This window comes from Phanerochaete carnosa (genome assembly GCF_000300595.1).
Source record: "Phanerochaete carnosa HHB-10118-sp unplaced genomic scaffold PHACAscaffold_4, whole genome shotgun sequence".
NCBI lineage: Eukaryota > Fungi > Basidiomycota > Agaricomycetes > Polyporales > Phanerochaetaceae > Phanerochaete > Phanerochaete carnosa.
Genome location: NW_006767631.1, coordinates 1098882 through 1117946, shown reverse-complemented (window position 1 = coordinate 1117946; position 19065 = coordinate 1098882). Strand labels below are relative to the sequence as shown.

General features: G+C 55.5%; 9 protein-coding genes across 9 annotated transcripts; 6 read left to right on the top strand and 3 right to left on the bottom strand.

Annotated features, from left to right (window-relative positions):
* Window positions 1-377: 377 nt before the first annotated feature.
* On the bottom strand, window positions 378-918 carry PHACADRAFT_253722 (uncharacterized protein; the record flags this gene model as incomplete). Its single annotated transcript, XM_007394318.1, is given in 2 exon segments — window positions 378-406; window positions 414-918. A coding segment is annotated over 1 exon segment (155 nt), but the record flags the coding sequence as incomplete, so codon positions are not given.
* On the top strand, window positions 918-1585 carry PHACADRAFT_141281 (uncharacterized protein; the record flags this gene model as incomplete). The annotated part of the gene is made up of 4 exons (XM_007394317.1): window positions 918-1070; window positions 1125-1253; window positions 1317-1346; window positions 1416-1585. 4 exons carry the CDS (start codon window positions 918-920, stop codon window positions 1491-1493), a joined length of 390 nt encoding a protein of 129 aa, XP_007394379.1. The 3' UTR covers window positions 1494-1585.
* An 882-nt stretch (window positions 1586-2467) lies between these two features.
* On the top strand, window positions 2468-3891 carry PHACADRAFT_92332 (glycoside hydrolase family 16 protein; the record flags this gene model as incomplete). The annotated part of the gene is made up of 6 exons (XM_007394316.1): window positions 2468-2606; window positions 2645-2781; window positions 2833-3197; window positions 3246-3261; window positions 3311-3477; window positions 3528-3891. 6 exons carry the CDS (start codon window positions 2468-2470, stop codon window positions 3889-3891), a joined length of 1188 nt encoding a protein of 395 aa, XP_007394378.1.
* A 410-nt stretch (window positions 3892-4301) lies between these two features.
* PHACADRAFT_253716 (uncharacterized protein) lies at window positions 4302-6583 on the top strand. Its single transcript, XM_007394315.1, has 7 exons — window positions 4302-4455; window positions 4529-4684; window positions 4738-4913; window positions 4967-5778; window positions 5830-5968; window positions 6024-6121; window positions 6174-6583. Exons 1-4 carry the CDS (start codon window positions 4375-4377, stop codon window positions 5577-5579), a joined length of 1026 nt encoding a protein of 341 aa, XP_007394377.1. The 5' UTR covers window positions 4302-4374; the 3' UTR covers window positions 5580-5778; window positions 5830-5968; window positions 6024-6121; window positions 6174-6583.
* A 302-nt stretch (window positions 6584-6885) lies between these two features.
* PHACADRAFT_160057 (uncharacterized protein) lies at window positions 6886-7534 on the bottom strand (the record flags this gene model as incomplete). The annotated part of the gene is made up of 2 exons (XM_007394314.1): window positions 6886-7115; window positions 7171-7534. The coding sequence occupies 2 exons, from the start codon at window positions 7532-7534 to the stop codon at window positions 6886-6888; spliced, it is 594 nt and encodes a 197-aa protein (XP_007394376.1).
* Window positions 7535-8330: 796 nt separating this feature from the next.
* PHACADRAFT_253712 (uncharacterized protein) lies at window positions 8331-9453 on the top strand. Its single transcript, XM_007394313.1, has 5 exons — window positions 8331-8394; window positions 8526-8659; window positions 8711-8762; window positions 8875-9051; window positions 9110-9453. The coding sequence occupies exons 2-5, from the start codon at window positions 8526-8528 to the stop codon at window positions 9257-9259; spliced, it is 513 nt and encodes a 170-aa protein (XP_007394375.1). The 5' UTR covers window positions 8331-8394; the 3' UTR covers window positions 9260-9453.
* Window positions 9454-9688: 235 nt separating this feature from the next.
* On the top strand, window positions 9689-13529 carry PHACADRAFT_207749 (uncharacterized protein). Its single transcript, XM_007394312.1, has 12 exons — window positions 9689-10102; window positions 10159-10512; window positions 10574-10729; window positions 10790-10951; window positions 11008-11169; window positions 11220-11276; window positions 11331-11486; window positions 11539-11745; window positions 11798-12021; window positions 12075-12601; window positions 12676-12895; window positions 12954-13529. Exons 2-12 carry the CDS (start codon window positions 10369-10371, stop codon window positions 13036-13038), a joined length of 2100 nt encoding a protein of 699 aa, XP_007394374.1. The 5' UTR covers window positions 9689-10102; window positions 10159-10368; the 3' UTR covers window positions 13039-13529.
* Window positions 13530-13842: 313 nt separating this feature from the next.
* PHACADRAFT_253706 (uncharacterized protein) lies at window positions 13843-15477 on the bottom strand. The gene is made up of 4 exons (XM_007394311.1): window positions 15058-15477; window positions 14882-14998; window positions 14628-14699; window positions 13843-14574 (listed from the first exon to the last, which is right to left on the bottom strand). Exons 1-4 carry the CDS (start codon window positions 15185-15187, stop codon window positions 13955-13957), a joined length of 939 nt encoding a protein of 312 aa, XP_007394373.1. The 5' UTR covers window positions 15188-15477; the 3' UTR covers window positions 13843-13954.
* Window positions 15478-16132: 655 nt separating this feature from the next.
* On the top strand, window positions 16133-19008 carry PHACADRAFT_141262 (uncharacterized protein). The gene is made up of 6 exons (XM_007394310.1): window positions 16133-16486; window positions 16535-16678; window positions 16737-16827; window positions 16881-17174; window positions 17228-17847; window positions 17902-19008. Exons 1-6 carry the CDS (start codon window positions 16341-16343, stop codon window positions 18491-18493), a joined length of 1887 nt encoding a protein of 628 aa, XP_007394372.1. The 5' UTR covers window positions 16133-16340; the 3' UTR covers window positions 18494-19008.
* The last annotated feature ends 57 nt before the right edge of the window (window positions 19009-19065 follow it).

Below are 19065 nucleotides of genomic sequence, written 5' to 3'. Positions count from 1 at the left end.
GGGATGGAGAACGGTCAATCATCAAGCTCATTGGTGACCTTTGCCCCCACAAGACGGGTATGCTGCCCAGTATCGTGGTCATCCTCAGAGGAGACCACTGCATCTCCAAATCAGGTTCTGCTCTGGTACTAGAGCTATCTGAGGGCGCTGGGGGTGCAAGGAGCATCTCTGCTTGCGCGGGTAGTGATCACTCAGAAGAATGTGAACTTGGCTGCGCCAGTCAGCCCAGCTTAGTTGTCAAATACCTGGTCGAGCGGATTGCTAGGTAGCTGAGGTCATGAATAGACCCTAGAGGGTTCATCTCTAGTTGGTCGTCAGCCGCAGCCTGATCAGCCCCGGGCAGTTCAGCAAGGCCGGCCGGTATATGCGGGCGGAGCGGTTGACATGGGCATGATGCATTCGGCAAGCTCAACAAGGTGTATGATGTGCCAAAGGTGTTGCGTAGAGGCAGAACCGAAACACGATTGGTGGGCCGATCATACTCGGGGGGCGATGAAGGAGGCAAGGGTGGATTTGCGCGGTTTCGACATAAAGACGCGTTCGATACACTCAGGATACTGGCGGGCATGGACGTAGGTTGAAATCGACACGGCTGTCAAGCTCGCGTACACATGTGCTCGCGTCGTGGTGAAGAGCCTCTGAAGTGACATGCCTAGTTCCCCACAGTTCAGTGCTGCGAGCACAAAAACTCATTTGCACAAGTCTTAGGCGCAGAATTTCTGACGGGCGGACTCACGATTCTTGGGTTTTGAGAATATGGTCAGATTCTCGGATGCGGAGTATCTTGAGACTTGTATGACATGGTCAGACGAAAACCAACGCTCAACGATCAGATTCTCGAATGACCGAAATCGCGCCCGCGTGATGTTCAATATCTCCCAGATACTGTCACCACAGTCTCATCCGTGCAGCTGTGTATGCCACAATTCGTACACACCTCGGACGCCCTGCCCGTGTTCCCTGTTTTCTCGCAGGCGACAATATCGAAGGGCATGGTGTACGTGTCTGGTAACATTGGGTGCAACCGCGACCTGAAGACCCTGGTCGAGGGCGGGGTGCAGGCACAGACTGTATGTCACGAAGACATGAACGGTGGCTATGCAGAGTGCTGATGCTCTCTGTAGCGTGCGGCTTTGGAGAACATGGCCAAGGTGCTCAAGGCTGCAGGTTCGGGCCTGGAGCATATCGTAAAGGCGAATATCTACTTGGCTGATATGGCCAACTTCGGGCCTATGAATGAGGTCTACGCGCAGGTATGCATTATGTGTTGGTAATATTCTTTTGGAAAGCTAGGAGTGTCAACTTCGGCCTCGCAGTTCTTCGATCCGAACGCCATGCCAGCCCGGGTAAGTCGTGTAATGAGGATGGCTAACTCCTTCAAGTTCCCGAGCTAAGTCACGCCTTCACCTGCACAGACATGCATTGGGGTGATGGCCCTTCCTCTGGGCGCTGACGTTGAGATCGAATGCATCGCAGAGATTCCGGGACAATGAGTCGTATGTAATATATTGAAAAGCTGACGGGCAATTCAACTGTACTTTAGAGTACCGAGCAGATGAGCGCTAGTAGCACGTGAGATAAGCTTCTGTCTGCAAGTATCATCTTATATTACATTTTCTGAGGTCTTTAAGGCTGGAAGACGTGTCTCAGTATGAGCTGGAGGAATATGGTCTTCGACGCTCTGTTAGGAGAAAGAGAGATGACGGAGGGCGAGCCGTCGGCAGCCGCCGCTACTGTGACGCCACAAGGTGATGGCCTTCCTGATTAAGCTCACACCTTCTCATCCCCCACTTCATCTCCTCACCATGTGTTCCTTGAGCTTCTCGCACGACGCTACGCATGAACACCTGTCTTGTGACTTGTACTACGCTGCGAACCCGCAGCCTGCCAGAAATCTCGCACTCGGGACTGCTGATCGTTCTCACCCTCGGAAGATGACCCGGTACCCTCATTGTTCCGCCTGCTGGCTTCCCCGACGCCCCTAGCCGTGCGGTACCCTGACTTGACTTGCTTCGCGAGTTGAACGGCTGGAAGATAGGCTGAAGATACTGTCGCGCCATCGGAGCGCGCTCGGGAGCCTCTTGGTGTTCCCCCGGCCACGATAGGCTTTCTCGTACTGCTCCCTCTCGGCTTATACAGCGTTTTCTTCCCCGGAGCAAGAAAGTTTGACAGGAGTCAGTCCTCCATCTGTGATTTGCTTTTCGGAGACTTGTCTGTCGGCGCTGCATGTCACGTTGTGATACGGCTGGCTTCTCCACGCGTCTACTAGGGCCTGAGCCCACTCCAGGTTCACGCGAAGCACAAGGCTGGCCGCAGTTTTTGCGGTATTCCTATATGTGCCCTCCCCCGCCGGCGTACTCTGCCCTAAGACCTGGCAAACAACTTGAACGACTAGAGCATACTTAAGGCTTGCGCCTCACGCGCCTCACGAGGCTTCACGACCCATACCCTCCGTATACCCAGCAGAATGCGCTACCTGGGGGGCTTCACGCTGCTTCTGTGCTATTCTTGCCCCACTCTCGCGTTCGACGTCCTTCGTGACTACTCCGGACAGAACTTCTTCAATGGTTGGGACTTCTATGGTTACTGGGACAATCTCACACTTGGTTCGTGGCATGTTCGTGGCCTTCTCGCAGATCCTGAGCTCCCACAGGCGATGTTTGGTGGCTGAACCAGTCGGCAGCCACGGCACAGAATTTGGCGTACATCAACTCTGCCGGGAATGCTATCATCAAAGTTGATAACACGACAAACGTGACGCAGAACGACAAGCGCAACTCAGTGAGCACTGCGAGCCAGGCTTCCTGATATTATTAATTTGACTCGTCACAGGTCCGTATCACGACTCATGACCTTTACGACTATGGCAGTCTCTGGATCATCGATGCGCTACACATTCCCTACGGGTGCTCTGTCTGGCCTGCATTCTGGTCGAAGGGCCCTCTCTGGCCGAACGATGGCGAAATAGACATCATCGAGAGCATCAACTTGAACCCGAACAACCAAATGGCGTTGCACACCACTGCAGGCTGCTTGAAAGACGGTTCTGCAGCGCAAACTGGGCGTAACGCTGGTCTCGACTGTGGCACCGGCTCGGGGTGCGTGGTGGTCGAGAATCAGCCGAACAGCTATGAAAGCGGCTTTGCAGCCGCTGGTGGCGGTGTTTGGGCGACACAGTTCGATGTGACCGGTATATAGTAAGTCTCAGTTTCCCATGGTTTGAGAGCTCCGCTCACCTATTGCAGTATCTGGTTCTGGAGCGTAAGGCACGACCCCCGCTCACACGAACGGCAGCTGACCCTTCCTTTAGAGGGCGAATATCCCAGCGTCCATCTCACAGTCGACTTCGACGTCATCGATCGACATCTCTGACTTTGGCACGCCCTCGGCGTCGTATCCTGTGAATCCACAATGCAACCTGACGGAGTTCTTCACATCGCAGCAGCTCGTTATCGATATCACGCTCTGCGGAGACTGGTACGCCCTGGCGCTCCTACTCGTGGCAGTTTGACAAACACGCCTTTTAGGGCCGGTGTGCCTGCAATCTACGGTCCCCAGTGCGGCTCTATGGGCCCGACCGGCGACTGCTATATGGACAACGTGGTTGGGCCGGGTAGTCCAAAGTACGACAACGCCTACTTCGAGGTCAGATATGTGCGCACGTATACCACCACTGTCGCGGGCGGAGGCAGCTCTGCGCAGCCGACTACGACGGTCTCTGGATCGCGCACGATCGCTTCCGCTTCCACCACGCCAAACCCTACGGCAAGCTCTGACGGAAAAAATGGTTCCACGACGCTCAACAACACCTCTGCAGCAGCTCGCAGTGTTGTTTTGTATTGGGTGTTTTACTTCGCTATGTCATGTCTCTCCGCCGGGCTTTTAGTTTGATGCGATAAATATCGGGTTTTCCATGACAGTTACGGATTTTGATGATCCCTTCCCTTCCCGCTCGTTGTAGCTCTTATTGCTTCATTATGGCCCTTCGGACATTCTGTAGACGTCTGCATACCACGCATGTACCTCCCGGACACCTATATCACCCGTTCAGCGAACACCCGCGCAAAACGCCATTCGTCAGTCCGCCGCCACAAGAAGCGGAAGGGTCCTCACATGCGCAGCGCCTGTGCGCGGCCGCGCACACATTAGCAAAGTTCCGATCGCGCGGGGCAGTCACTTTTTTTTTTTTTTGCGATTCGGCGCCGCTTCTTGTCTCGCTCGGTCACGTCCACCACTCACAGAGTCCGCCTGCCATCCTCTACGAACATGTGCTAGCGGGCGCCGGTCGGCTCTTGTACTTCTCTCTTTCCCTCTCCTACTTGCTCTCTCTCTTTTCCTCCTCACCACTTCCGGCTTTGCTGCAAGGGGAAAAAAATGGAGGCCCCACCAGACGCGCTGCATGTGCAGGGCTCCTCGGTCGCTGTACGCGCTGTCAAGGACATCGCCTTTGGTAGTGTCAGGCCCCACATTTGTCAGTACAGAGGCACGAGAAAAGCTCACGGAGAGTCCGCTTGTTTGCCCTTGGTAGATTGCGGGCATGACCTCAAAAGTCTTTGAGCACCCGTTCGACCTCACGAAGGTGCGCCTGCAGTCGCAGGTGCTCGACTCCGAGGCACGCTTCAGCGGGCCTCTAGACTGTCTCATGCAGACTTGGAAGAAGGAGGGCGTTCGTGGGCTATACAGGGTACGTATTCTCACTTGTGTGTGACCTCTGATTAGTCTTAATGGACGGCGTAGGGTTTGCCTGCACCCATCGTTGGAGCGATGGCTGAGAATGCTTCACTCTTCCTGGCGTACAATGAACTGCAGAACGCGATTCGGTGGTCCTCGGAGAAACCTCTGCACCAGGACCTCTCCCTCGGAGAGCTCGCTCTGGCTGCTGCAGGCGCAGGCGCGATCACGAGCTTCTTCCTGTGCGTGTCACGCACGCTGTTCCCACATTCCACGACTCACACAGACGTTCCAGGACACCCATAGAACTAGTCAAATGCAAAATGCAAGTGCAGATGCTCCTGCCCCCGCCAGTGAGCGTCGCGACAGCGGTCAATGTGGCCGGCACAGCCGCAGCGGTGCTCCCGCCCGCGGATCTCGCGCTCAAGAACCTGCCTGGGCCGCTCGCGGTGCTTAGGAACGTCGTGCGCGACGGCGGCCTCAGGGGAATGTGGCTCGGCCAGACCGGCACGCTCATCCGCGAGACGGGCGGCGGCGTCGCGTGGTTCTGCTCGAAGGAGGCCGTCGCTCGTCTGCTGCTTGCGCGGCGCCCGACGAACCCGGACGGCACGCGCCGCGGCCTCGCCGCATGGGAGAGCGCGCTCTCGGGCGCGTGTGCCGGCGTCACGTACAACTTTGCGCTCTTCCCAGCCGACACGGTCAAGAGCGCAGTGCAGACCGAGGCGGAGCTTCGTCCGCGTGCTCCAGGCGAGCCGTACCCGAGCTTCCTCGCGACGTTCCGTGCGATGTACAAGGCGCAGGGTTTGCGCGGTCTGTACGCGGGGTGTGGTATCACTGTTGCAAGGGCTGTGCCCAGCAGTGCGTTGATCTTTCTCATTTATGACGGGTTGAATACACGGTTTGGATGAACTATTAGAGTAGCATCCATGGACCATCAGCTGTATCTATACCCTCTAGTAATTATTATACATCAGGCATAACCAGATATGAACGCAGTGGGTCCAAGGGCAACGTCTTATGTGGGGTCTATTTCGCACCGGTACTCTTTTTCATCTCGGCGAGGACTGCATCGACCTCCTTGACATACTTATCGCACAACTCCTGGAGCTATGCCGCAAGTCAGTGATGAGGCCAGAGCCCTGTGAAAAGACAACATACTTCATCCATCTGCTGTGAATGCTTCCTGAAGGCACCCTTCTTCGTGGCACCCTGGTGGTGCTTGCGGATATGCACGCGAGCGTCCTCCGCGTCGCGTTGGGCGGTCTTGAACAGTGCGTGGCGTGCGTCCACCGTAGGTCTTGCAAGAAAGCGTGAAAACGTGCTATGGGCAGAGTATGAAAGATCGGACGAACTTTGGTATTGGTATTTTGATTGTGCGTGAGTCCATCCTCTGTGGTATGACCCCCGGCAGCTTGGCTTCATATATCGCTGTCTCGACGGCTTTGAGGGTCTGTCCAGTCTCGTAAGTGCAGAAGTAGCTCGCACCGCGAAACATCACATACATGATCCTCGAACACAGTAACCACGAGCGTCGTGCCCTCCCGCACACCGACTGTTGCAATCTCCTCGAGCCGTACGGCGCTGTTTCCGCCCGCGACATGTACCCGTACGGGACCGAGCATCGCAGGCGTGACACGACCCGTAGCACGCGCCTCCATGTCCGCGACCTCCTTGCGAAAACGGTCGACGACGCCCTTCATCGCTTCTTCGGCCTTAAAGTATACCTCGCCGGCGAGGATCTGCTGCGAGCCTGGCACGAGGTTGTCGGTCGACACGCCCTTGCCGTGTGGCTCGTCGTCGAGGCTCTTCTTCTTCTTCGACGCGAATGTGCGCACGCATGGTGCGTCAGCCAGGAGTGGAAGGCGGCATGGTTGGTACAGAGCCTGCAGTCGGAGGCGTAGGCCGCGAGAGCCGAACGCTGCGGTTCGAACGAGACTCAGAGACATAGCGAGCGCTTCAGAAATTGCGCGGCTTCATTAATATTGGCACCCACGTGAGGCCGTTTTACAGCTTGAAAACTACAATACGTGGGCATACAAGTACAAAGAACTCTACTGATAATTTACATGCAATGGGAAGCTAGGGTGAGCGACAAGAATTGGCTTAGACGTGGCAAGAATGGGCAAGTTCATGGAAGTGAATGTCAAATACACGATGAGATGGGCAGGACGCGGCTCGTGAAGTAATTTGCATAGGAAGGCGCAGTAGCAGTCGCTATGATGGACAAAATCGAATACCGCCGATGACGACGACGAGAGCGACGATGACCAGTGCGAGCACGGAGAAGGCGATGAGGCAACGCTTCGCCCATTTGATCTCGGTGCGACGCAGAAGGCCTAACAGCTCCTTCCTCCCTGCTTCCGTTTTGGTGGGCTCCCAATGCTCGGGAGGCGTTAATGGGCACAGTAGAATAACAATGCCTGTAAGCCAGGAGAGCGGAAATACTGCAAGGGTAGGTAATTAAAATCGAGCTTTCGTAGAAGTTAAGGTAAGACGTACAGAACCCGAACTTGAAAAGGTACATCGCGAGGGTTGGAGGCTCCGCGACAGAATTGTACGTGTGTAAGTCTACTTCTTCGACATATGGTGGAGGCGGGAGGTCATCTTGGTAAGACGCGTAGCGTGTGTCGTGACGGCCATCCTGAATGCCATGCGACGTGCGAGCGATTCCGAAGAAGTCATCGAAAGGATCGGCGACTTTAACATCTGTAGGCTGGGCGTGCGAAGCGACAGTGACAAAAGGACCTGGTTCGTACGTGCCGATGACGACCTGGGCTTCGAGGTCGAGGTTTTGGTTAGCGGGACACGAAATCCAAGTGCCGAAGACGGTGCGAGGTGTGGTAGAAGGGACAGTGGCGGACATTTTATATGGCCAGATGCACGGAAAGTTATTCCGAGAGCCAGAAGTGATGATGCCGAGGGGCTCTGCTCGGCGGGGAGAGCGGAGATGGGACATCGTGCCTCTAGTTGGGTAGTCATATATGGCGGCGAAAGGGCAAGCAGTCGACGTCGATTGTCTGTCAACCAGGTGGACCCACAGCCAAACCGTGCGAATTTGTTGTGAAGGCACCGAAGAGAATGGAGGCGGACCCACATACGCTTTTGGAAGACAACAGCTGTGTATGCACAGCAAACGCTTGCAGTAAGTCTTCCTGAACGATAGTAAGACGATTACCACACCATCTTTACACAGGTAGCGGCTGTGACTCAATCGTCAGTGTTGTACCGGCGAGGTGGCCGGAAGCCAGAACTTGAAGCTTGCGGCTAAGACGAAGCTGCGATAACATGTGATCTTTGAAAATGCGTAATTCCATAGGTAAATAACGGCCCCGAAGGCGCGATCTGCAATATTTGTAGATCATGGTAAGTAGATTGTACAAAGTCGAAACTGAGCGACCAAGAGCTAGGTGCGCATCTGTAGTTGGCGTCAGGTGGTGATGGCACGGTCTTGGAGTATATGCGTAGATAATGAATATTGATAGCTGAATATTTAATGCTAAACGTTAAGCAATTGGTGTTTATGAGACACAAAGATACGCATATGCGAGAGTAAAGCGAGAGGTGAGGCCTGTGAGGCTCGATGAGAATTCATATTCAGGCGCTTGTGGGATCACCGATACGCTTACAGGCGCTAAACTTAATTTCCCACAATCCCGGTCAGGCTCTAAGCAACAGGCCTCGCAGTCGTCAACATCGCCAACTTCAAGGGTAAGATTCTCAGAAGTGAGTATCGTTATGCTGCTGGTGTACATAAGGTCCCATTCAGGCAGCCAAACGAGCGAAGTCACGAGCAAAATGGGCTGGATGGGACTTTGTCGCTTTGGATGCACCGTTTACTCATCTGCGCCATCCAGATGCCTCTCCAAGAATACCAAGTTGTTGGTCGTCACCTCCCCACCGAGACTGATCCCAACCCTAAAATCTACCGCATGCGTATCTTCGCGCCCAACGAAGTCGTCGCGAAGTCGCGATTCTGGTACTTCCTGCGGTGCGTGTCAAGATGTATTTTGATTAGAGTGGCATGCTAAGCGAGCTCCAGACAACTGAAGAAGGTCAAGAAGGCTTCTGGCGAGATTATTGGAGTCAACGTTGTGTGTATCATATTCATGTTGTTGTCCCTTGCAGCCGTTCAAGTGGCAGGCGGAATGGGAGGCTGACTACAACGTTCTGCGTCTCTTTTTGCGCGGCGTTGAAATGATCTAGATCCACGAGAAGAAACCATTGAAAGTCAAGAACTTTGGTATCTGGCTTCGCTATGACTCTCGCTCCGGCACACACAACATGTACAAGGAGTTCCGTGAGCTCAGCCGTGCGGATGCCGTCAAAGCCCTCTACCAGGACATGGCCGCCCGCCACCGTGCCCGCTTCCGGTCTATCCATGTGCGTGCATACCATTTTTACCACAAAATGCGGCCTCTTATACCTTTTCGAACCACAGATCCTCCGTGTTGTGGAGATTGAAAAGACCGACGATATTCGCCGCCCCTACATTAGGCAGCTCCTCGTCCCGAACCTCAAGTTCCCTCTCCCCCACCGCGTCGCTAAGGTTCGCTCGACCTTTGTTGCGCACCGCCCCTCGACCTTCTAAATGCGCCATCGAGTTTGATATCCCTTGGTCGTTGCTAGGGTTTATACGGGAAAATCACGCCCGGCGTGTACTACCTTGGCATGGGCTTGCCCGTCATTGTATGGCTCTGATCTGCAGTCTTACTTACATGCATAACGATGCTTTGACGCACGCTTTCGTTGCTGGCTTTCTGACGATCTATTCACATCTCTTCGGATCTTGTTACCCAATTGTGAGTGTTCACTGGGTGCCCTCATGGCTCAATATGCTGTGTTGGCGAGAGAATTACGACCTACTGCTTGCTCGTGGGCTTCCCATGCGAAGTAAATGGACGGGTGTCGGCTGCGCAACTGTCAGCCTATCCTCAGACCACGAAGCTGGTGATGGCATCACCGCCATCAGAATTGCCAACGGGCAAGGCAGTTTACTCCTTTCGAACCACTACGTCTGTAACCACTCCTGGCCATCTGCTGGACGCGATATTCACAGATTATAGGGTCGAGAACCCCTGCAAAGCGGTAGCTCTACCCCTATTCCTGCAACCGCCACATAGGCTTTGCCTGAGCATGTCTCAAACTGCGAAGCAAAATTATTAGGCGACGCTCCTAGGTCTCAATCACTGAAGAGTTTGCTGTTATCACAATGGGTTGCCTGGACACCGCTAGGCATGGTTTAATGCTACGACGGTACGTCCTTTCTTTGCAATAAGGGGCGCATAGAAACCTGTAGACACATGCAGGCTACGCACCAGCAGTCATGCATGAGGCTGCTTAGTGTACATAATGTTCTTGGCTCGGCCTAGCTTTTTAGAGCTGTGAATAACCCGTTCGCTCATGTGCGTATATGACACATGTCAAGAATTTCGTAGGCTTGGTTTCAGGCAGCGAATGTCTACTCTCATTTATAACTCAGGCCAACAGGTCGTGGTTCTCGTGTTCACCTGACATGAGATAAACCTGGCGGATCACACGTTGGTTTCACGAAGCAGGTTCGCAAAAATGAGCCTTGAGCCTCGTGTCCGGGTACGGCGAGGTAGTCGCAAGGCATTCACGCGAAGTCGCCTTGCGGGATGCATATAAACCATGCCGCTGCCGTCTTGACCCGTCACCCCATTCTTCATTTTTGTAGACATGGTTATTTGCACCGTTTGCAACGGTCGATTCTTCACCACACAAGCGGCGTACGATCAGCATGTCAGGACCAGCAAGGCGCACTTTACGTACAAGTGCACGATTTGCAACGCTAATTTTCCTTCAGCGTTCGCCAGGAGCGGTGTGAGTGATGAAATTGCTCCGATTTGCTACTCGCTCTCAGATGACGGCCGCGTTGTTGTAGCATCTCTCGAAGAATCATCAAGACTTGCTTTGTCGACAGTGCAATCGGTACTACCTCTCACAAGACTCTCTTCAGCAACACTATCGCACGGACTCCACTCATCCGTCCTGCCCTCACTGCGACACAGGCTTCCCCGATAGGGCTGCTCTTACAGCGGTTTGTGATCTCTACATGAGTTGCCTACTGGCGTTGATCTGATGGCGTGCTCGTTGGCAGCACCTCGCCACCGTCCATCCAGAACCGGCTTTCCCATGTAACCTCTGCAATCTCGACTTTCACAACCAGCCTCAGCTCGAAGAACACTGGAAAGAGTCATCCGAACATCCGACTTGCCTTGTCTGCGTTGTCGGGTTCGAGGATGTATCAACGTTTACCACAGTACGTAGACTTGCGAATGAAATCACAATCAGCGCCCTAACCAGTATATTCATTAGCATATTCAGAGTATGCACCCGGAATTGTGGTGCGGGGCTTGTCGTGTTGGTTTTGCATCGTCAGGGCAACTATTAGAACACTTCCTCGAGGCTGAATCCGCAGTACACCCCACGTGCACGACGTGTGGCGAAGGTTTTGAGAACCAGGCGATTCTCGAGGAGGTTAGTGTATTCTCGGACGCTGTGGATTACCTTGATAACGGTGTACACAGCACATGGCCATGAGGCATCCGCCTCGGCCTCCTACCCCGCCGCCACCCACACCAGCGGTGAGCATCTCATCAACCGACATAATTGTCGGCTTTCATGACATGTGTCTCCAGACAATCCAAGACGAGTCGAGCGAGATCATGTGCACAAAGTGCGATAGAACGTATCGTCGAATCGAGGACCTGCTTCGCCATTACCAGGACTCTCCTGCTCATCCGAAGTGCATGACTTGCTTCAAAGGGTTTCTGAACGAGCAGGCGTTTTCGACGGTGCGCTTGTAGTCTTTAATGTCGAGTGCTATGTGACTGACCGCTCGCATAGCATATGGCTGAGGAACATCCCATTCCTCGTAGCCGGGCTTCGACCCAGCGGACTGATGGGAGTCCCGCCCACTCTCCACCTCTGACGGAGACTGTCTTGTCGACCCCTCGAGATGCCTTCTTCTCGGTGAATATCGACACGGAAAATACATCACACTCTCCAGGGTCGTCCCGCACTCAGACCGCCCTCGGTTACTCAAGGGTCTCTGTGCGTCTGGTTCGCGTCACGTTAATTTACCAGAACTAAATATTGTCACCAGACGAAGGACTTCAAGACCTCGTCGGTAGGACGCCGTGCCTCGTCTGAGCCAACGCCTACCATGCCGACCGTAGACCTCGATCCTCACGAATCCTTATTTGAACATCCATCTGAGGACAGCCAAGAAACCGACTACGAGAAAGGCGCTGGATCGGTCTACGTCACACCATCAGAAGAGATTATCATAAGCCCAGCACGCACGCTTCAAACAATCTCATACGACAGGTCAGTCCATGTGACAGAGAACCATTATTGCTCTGCTAATGCGAAGGTCTTAGCCAACCGTCGACACCTGAACGTTTACTGAGCCCAAGCTCGCTTGTCTCGCCGTGTAGCCCGCGCTACGAGTCAGAAGGTTATCGTTCCCCGACTCGTTCCCCGACTCGTTCCCCGACTCGTTTCTCCCCTCCACCTCTCAGCCCTAGCTCTGTGGCATCTCACGAAAGTCCCTATTTCGCGAGGACAGCCCAAACCTTTGTGACTGCCTTGCCTCCACTACGTTCGACGACGTCAAGACAATCGTTGCTTTCCACTACTAGCACGAATGTCAGGGCGGACACGTCAGTGAGGTCCACTTCTCGCGCTGCTCAGCCCACTGTGCTTCCATTGGGCTCGCCTGTCTTGCGATCCCCTTCGCAAGCAAGCCAAAGGTCCTTGTACGCTAGGGGCACCTTCTGGGCCGGACATTCGGAGTACAGCCCACGTGCAGACGAGGCCGCGTGCGACATCCCGAACAACGCTTCTCGTGCCTCTCGCACCAGCTCGCGAGCGCGGTCGAGCCCAACCTCTTCTCCACATTCTCAAGGTACGCACATCCCTGTCTGGGCTCTTGGGGCTTTACCACTGCAAAAGTTACTTACGCTGATACATCCTTTTCAGAAGCGTCGGAGCAGAGCAGCAGCAGGACAATGAACAGCGGCAGCGCACGGACACCCCCGCCCGTCCCTCTGGCTCCTCAAGTCGAGGACCACGCGGACGTGCCGCACAAACCTGTGTCAACGCCTCAGCCGCCGCACCCGCTCGCATGGCACTGCCGGCTCTGTCTGAAAGAGCCGCACGACCCCACCGTGACCATGTGTGGCCATCTCTTCTGCCACGGGTATGTCGTGCTGCCCGTATTCTACCGGTGAATCAGCTGACGAAGCATGCTGTGACAGGTGCATTGTGCAGGAGCTCGCGAAGAACCTCCAGTGCCCTGTGTGCAGGAAGGCGATGCTCGTCAGGTTGCACGTCGAATGCTGAGGCCGGCTTTAACGGTGGGAGCTCGGCTATCGTCCGAGGGTCACATTCGTGGTCTTCGTTCGCGTTATACATTTATAAGTTATGGTGCCGTTCAATGGACTTTCAGATACGTACTTCCGACTACTTTGATCTTGGCTGCTTCGCAGAATGTCGGGCCTCGGCGGATTGGCATTTCAACAGCCGTGCAATGTTCGCAGCCGGTCCCTGAGTGCCTGGCCATCGACATGCCGATGGTGCCTCTGTCTCTGCAACGGTGTCCACACGCATCTCATCAGTACGCCCGCAGGGCATGTGCTCCGTTCACTTGCTATCTTATCAGATATCTCACCCCACAGCGGGCCGGCCGCTACCAGCCAGAGAAACCTCCGCGAGTCCAGGCGCAGATTAGCCTGTTGAAATAAGAGAGCCCCTGCGGGACCGAGCTTTTGGCACAATACACTGACACCAACAATGTTTCACTCTCGCAAACGTCTCCCATTGTCTTATCAGATAGCCCAACCGTACTCTGTAAAGCTCGATTAGCTGGAGGATGTATAGGGGGTAGTCGCACGGCCCCTGTGCGCACGGTCGAGGGTGCCATTCTGCAATGCGAAGCAGGTGCCACGACGCATGGTAAAATTAGAGCAAGCATATGTGCTGGAGATAGCGGAACGAGAGCGTAGCAGGGCCTAACGTCAAAATCGAGCTTCTCAAACTTCGTGTTCCCACCGGCGGCGCGGGTTCACGTAGATGCCCGACCCTTGAGCTTATGGTCAATTAAACATTTCAGGAGACCGTCGTGAGTCTGAGCAGAAGGGAAAGCGAACGATTCAAACAGTTTTTATTCTGAACAGCAAAGCGAGCGAAGGAAAATACAAGAGGTCTTGCTGAGCATGCGCTGATCATAGGGTGTCGTAGCGGGTGATAAAACAGACTTTCAAGCCTTCTCCGAATCCTGCACCTTCTCGTCCGACGCCGACGCCGCGCTCATCTCCGAGTCTCCACGGTGGAGGGCCGCGCGCTCGCGACGGCGCACGCCAGCGGCGGACTCGAAGCCGAAGATCTTGGTGCGGCCCTCCTTGTACTTCAAGTACGCGAGCACGACCATGGCCGCGAGCCAGTAGAAGACGTAGCCGAGCACGGAGCCGATCGTCGCGTTGTTCGTCCAGCCGAAGATCGCGTTGAAGATCGACCAGCCCTGCGAGTCTGTGTTGTTCTCGGGGTTGCAGCAGTCGAGGTGCCACACGTTCCCGCGCACGTCGTACGAGCCTGGGCCGTTGCCCGCCGCGCCCACGTCGTCGACGTCGCTGCCGACGAGCGTGTTGAAGGCCTGCTCCTGGAACGAGCCGATCGCGCGGCTAAAGAGGCCTGCGCCGATGAGCAGGATGAAGTTCGTCATGAGGATGAGAAAGGCGGTGAGTGTCGTGCGGCTCGCGAACGAGTAGATGAGGAAGCCGCAGATGAGGCCGCAGACGAGGCCGACGATGGCGGCAATGGGGATAGACGCCGCAGGCTGACCGAGCGAGACACCGCCGACGAAGATGACGGCTTCCATACCTGTGACTGCGGTTAGGGCTGTTCAGGGATCGACGCCAAAGATTGTGACATACCTTCGCGGAGGACGGTGATGAGGGGAAGGATGAAGAGCACCCACTTGCCACTCTTTGCTTCCCGGTCAACCTCTGAAAAAGAAGGAAATTCAGCATTTGTGTCGCGTGGGGTGAACGCAAACAAGCAAGCGTAGAAGAAGAATTGCCCTGTCGGAGACACGCCCAGAAAGGCAAGTGTCCTCGAAAGGCGTCGTTCACGACCAATGACTCGTGGAGGACTGGCCCGATAGCATGGCCGCGTCAAAAACACTCACTTTTTCCGTCGAACGCACGCTGAAGCTTGACGCGCCATTTAGCCTTGGCACGGTCCATCTTGAGCATGGTGACTCCCATGACGAAGATCATAATACACGCGATGAGCTCGAAGATACCTGAGAGCGCGGCATGGGTGAGTGATTGAGTAACAAGCATTCGTGTGAACAAATCGCACCCTCCCACAGCTCCTCGGATTTGGACCAGAGATCGCTGGCCTTGGTAAACCAGACTGCGATGAAAGCAGCACCGACGGCGAGGGCAATGAAGAGACCGAGGAAAGAACCAAGGAAAATCTGCCACCGCATGCGGCGGATGAAGCGGCGCTGGCGAATGGTTGCATCTTCGGGACTCTCGAGCTCTGGTTGGGCGGCGAGCGCGTCGGTGGTAGGTGAGTCGCCTTCGGGCTTGTCCTGGACAGCGCCGGAGCCGGCGGTCGTGTCCGACAACGGTCTTTCGTCTGTCGCAATCTGCTCGACAAGACTGCAGAGGACCGAGACGATGATGGCGGCCTCGAGGGTCTCACGGAAGACGATGAAGAAAATGGGGACGGAGAACACGTTCTTGCCCATTTTTTCGCGGCTAGCGTTGGCGGACGGACACTGGGGGAGACCGCTCGCTCGTGGGATCAGGAGGGAGGACGAAGCGGGTCGGAGGAGCACCGGGCGAACAGGGACATTTTAGATATAGGACAACTTGTGAGGGGGAGAACTGTATGTGCCTCGGACTCGGCCCTAATCTGATAATTTTTCCGAGGGTTGATCTTATCGCTCAGCTGATAAGGCGGGCGGTCTCAGGGTTCATCTTATCTGATTATTCAAGCCTTCCTCCTTTCTCATCTCCTCTAACTTAACGATACCACTCAGAGGCCAGCACCAAGCCAAGTTGCCTCTTTTCGCGGCGTGAAGTGCCTCTCGAGGCTCTCTTGTGGGACGACAGGGATGGTGAGATTTGCAAGCGATGTGAGATGCGGCCCTGCGAGGGGCCGCCTGCGTACCTCCATGCCATGGGAACCGTCCGTGCTTTCGGGTCGCACGAGGCCTTGTCCTTCTCTTGAGCGCACTGTTTACTCTTCGAATGAAGTTACTAGCACGCGCACAACGCCGGGTGAATTATCAGATTACAGAGTTTAGGGGTCGCGGCATGCGCGGCACCGAAGGTTCTGATAAGATCCAGAGCATGTGTCTTATCAGATAAAAAATTCCACGGCCGATCCAACGTCGCCTCCATCTTTCTCCCTCCGGCTGGTGCTTTTCAGGTCGCATTCTTCCGACGAAATGCGAATAGTAATTCATCACCTACATGTTATTTAGACCGCCATGACGCTCATCTAATCTCCCCACCTCTCGGTCTCCCCTCTCCCACCTCCTCTCCGCTCGCGACCGAGCCCTTGTCCCTTCCGTGCAAGACCTGGTCCCCACCAGTCACGCAGAGCTTTTCAGGTTTGCACGACACGAGAACATGCGGTCTGCGCTCGCCCTGCTTGCAGCCATCTCCCCCGTGCTTGCAGGGGTGCAGGAGGTATGGTGGAACATCACCTACGTCCTCAACGCCAACCCGGACGGCCTTCAACCGCGCCGGGTTATCGGTATCAACGGTACATGGCCGTAAGCAGACCTCTCTATGCTTGAATACAAAGAGCTCACCATGTCCAGGCCGCCGGCAGTTGATATACAATCGACGGACGACCTGCTCGTCCATGCGTACAACTCTCTCGACCAGCCCATGACCCTTCACCACCACGGCATGTTTTTCAACTCGACGTCGTGGATGGATGGCGCGCTCGCCATTTCTCAGTGGTACGTGTCTTCTTTCCTTATACGTTCCACGACTGTCTCATGCGCCAGCAAACTCTAGTGGTGTCCCGCCCGGCCAGAGCTTTGACTACACCGTCCCAATCTCGAGCAATGGCCAATGGGGTACATACTGGGTACACTCACACGCAGGAGTAAGCAGAGGTCATTCTACTACATCCTTCGCGCGTTAACTTGTTTCTCGTAGGGCCAATATGTCGATGGTTTGCGCGCGCCGGTGGTTATCCACCCACCACAGGAGAAGTACCAGTATGATGAGGAGTTTACCGTCGTCCTCGGAGACTGGTACCACGATGAGCACGCAGTTCTCTTGAAGCAGTTTATCAGCATCGCGAATCCTGGTGGCGCTGAGCCAGTGCCGAACTCTGCGCTTATCTATTTCGCCCAGAACGCGACATATCTTGGCCCTATTTCTGGCACGCACCCCGACTCTGTCACGGCTGCTGTTGGTTTCAACGATAACGCAACTCTGCCGTTCCAGGTATATCGCTGTGACCCTTTTGCTGGCACCGACGGTTCTGACTGCACTTTCAGCCCGGCAAAACCTACCGTCTTCGCGTCGTAAATACTTCGGCATTCGCGATGTTCTACTTCTGGATTGATGGCCACGACATGCGCATCATCGAGGCCGACGGTACTGACGTTGAGGAGTCGCCCATCGACCTGCTCACCGTCACTGTCGCCCAGCGCTACTCCATCCTGGTCACTGCGCGCAACGACACCTCGCAGAATTGGATGATCCACGCCAACATGGACACGGACATGTTCGACACTGTCCCGCTGACGCTGAACCCAAACATCACCTCGTCCGTCACCTACGACTCGTCCAACTCCGTCACCGACCTGGGCACGATCGACGCCTACAGTGACGTGGACGACATCGCCCTCGTCCCGCTCGTCGTCGAGCCCATGCTCCCTTCGACTAGGACCATCCCGCTTACGCTCTCCTTCGACACCATGGACGACGGCACCAACCGCGCCATGTTCAATGGCCAGACGTTCGTCTCTCCACTTGTACCTACGGTCATGTCCGAGATGTCGCTCGGTGCGAACGCTACCGTCGCCCAGGCGTATGGCCCTTTCTCCTTCGTTTTGAACCACCTTGAGGTCTTCGACATCCTCCTGCAGAACAGCGACACCGGCAAGCACCCTTTGTAAGCTCTCTTGTTCTCGCCGCTTTGAGGCTCTCTTCTAACCATCCTCCTCAGCCACCTGCACGGACACAAGTTCCAGATCGTCCAGCGTTCGCTCGACTACACCTCCTCCGACCCGACGCTCAACCCGCCGATCAACGAGAGCCAGACGAACCCCATGCGGCGCGACACCGTCCAGCTGCCGGCGGGCGAGGGCGTCGTGCTGCGCGTCGTCGCAGATAACCCCGGCGCGTGGATCTTCCACTGCCACATCGAGTGGCACCTCGAGGCCGGGCTCGCGGTGACGCTCATCGAGGCGCCGCTGCAGGCGCAGGAGCGCAACGCGATCCCGGACGTCATGTTCCAGCAGTGCGCCGCGCTCGGCATGCCGTCGAGCGGGAACGCCGCGGGCCACCCCACGAGCGACCTCCTCGACCTGTCCGGCTGGACGCTCGGCCCGTTCCAGCAGGTCCTCGGCTGGCGCCCCAAGGGCATCGTCGCGATGACCGGCTGCGTGCTCACCGCCGTCATCGGCATGCTCACCGTCACGTGGTACTCGCTCGGCGGGCACATCTCGGAGGAGGAGATGGAGCACGAGGTGCGCATGCAGCAGGAGGCGAAGCTGCGGCGGGGCAAGTTCTTCGGGCTCATCAAGCCCAAGAACTAGGTTGTCGCCTGTTGGTGTCGGAAAGGATGCGCTGGGCTGAAAGTGCTGTCCACAACACTATCTTATTTAACTTTGTATGACAGGATTTTATGAGTATTGCAGAGCGCTTTGAGACTGCTGTCCTGTGCGATCTTCAGGCTCGAGCAAGATTTGCCGAAACGGGCGGCTCTGAGCGCACGGCGCATCACTGGCGCCCGATGCGCCCTTCCGGTCTGGCGCGATTCGACACTGCAGAACTCTGACATGTCCTACGCTTTCCTCTGCACTCTCTAATGCCTGCACGAGACTCGGTTGACATACTGGCACTTGTGAACCTCCTGTACCTTAGACTCATTGCAAGTTTCCTCTAGTCTGCATCCAGAATCCCTGTAACGACGTCGTGATTTATGCCGGTTTCTCGGAGGAAGAGGTGTGTCAATAGCGGCAGTTAGCATACGCGTCCCGCGGCATTACAACATTCCTCGCGATCCTCGTTCCAGAGATGTGCACAACAGCCGCTAGATGCCGGAAGTACGCGTATGTGCGTACTCTGTCAAGTATTAAAGGAAGGGCTGCGTCTCCCAGGAAGAACG

Coding starts and splice junctions, on each gene's coding strand:
- PHACADRAFT_253716 (XM_007394315.1), top strand. CDS start 4,375: ATGGAGGCCCCACCAGACGCGCTGCATGTGCAGGGCTCCTCGGTCGCT. Junction 4,685..4,737: donor GCGTTCGTGGGCTATACAGG/GTACGTATTCTC, acceptor TGGACGGCGTAG/GGTTTGCCTGCACCCATCGT. Junction 4,914..4,966: donor GCGATCACGAGCTTCTTCCT/GTGCGTGTCACG, acceptor CAGACGTTCCAG/GACACCCATAGAACTAGTCA.
- PHACADRAFT_253712 (XM_007394313.1), top strand. CDS start 8,526: ATGCCTCTCCAAGAATACCAAGTTGTTGGTCGTCACCTCCCCACCGAG. Junction 8,660..8,710: donor CGATTCTGGTACTTCCTGCG/GTGCGTGTCAAG, acceptor AGCGAGCTCCAG/ACAACTGAAGAAGGTCAAGA. Junction 8,763..8,874: donor AGATTATTGGAGTCAACGTT/GTGTGTATCATA, acceptor GAAATGATCTAG/ATCCACGAGAAGAAACCATT.
- PHACADRAFT_207749 (XM_007394312.1), top strand. CDS start 10,369: ATGGTTATTTGCACCGTTTGCAACGGTCGATTCTTCACCACACAAGCG. Junction 11,277..11,330: donor CGCCGCCACCCACACCAGCG/GTGAGCATCTCA, acceptor ATGTGTCTCCAG/ACAATCCAAGACGAGTCGAG. Junction 11,487..11,538: donor ACGAGCAGGCGTTTTCGACG/GTGCGCTTGTAG, acceptor CCGCTCGCATAG/CATATGGCTGAGGAACATCC.
- PHACADRAFT_253706 (XM_007394311.1), bottom strand. CDS start 15,187: ATGCGGTGGCAGATTTTCCTTGGTTCTTTCCTCGGTCTCTTCATTGCC. Junction 14,700..14,881: donor GCGTGCGTTCGACGGAAAAA/GTGAGTGTTTTT, acceptor CTTCTTTTTCAG/AGGTTGACCGGGAAGCAAAG. Junction 14,575..14,627: donor CATCACCGTCCTCCGCGAAG/GTATGTCACAAT, acceptor CCGCAGTCACAG/GTATGGAAGCCGTCATCTTC.
- PHACADRAFT_141262 (XM_007394310.1), top strand. CDS start 16,341: ATGCGGTCTGCGCTCGCCCTGCTTGCAGCCATCTCCCCCGTGCTTGCA. Junction 16,487..16,534: donor GGTATCAACGGTACATGGCC/GTAAGCAGACCT, acceptor CACCATGTCCAG/GCCGCCGGCAGTTGATATAC. Junction 16,828..16,880: donor GGGTACACTCACACGCAGGA/GTAAGCAGAGGT, acceptor TGTTTCTCGTAG/GGCCAATATGTCGATGGTTT.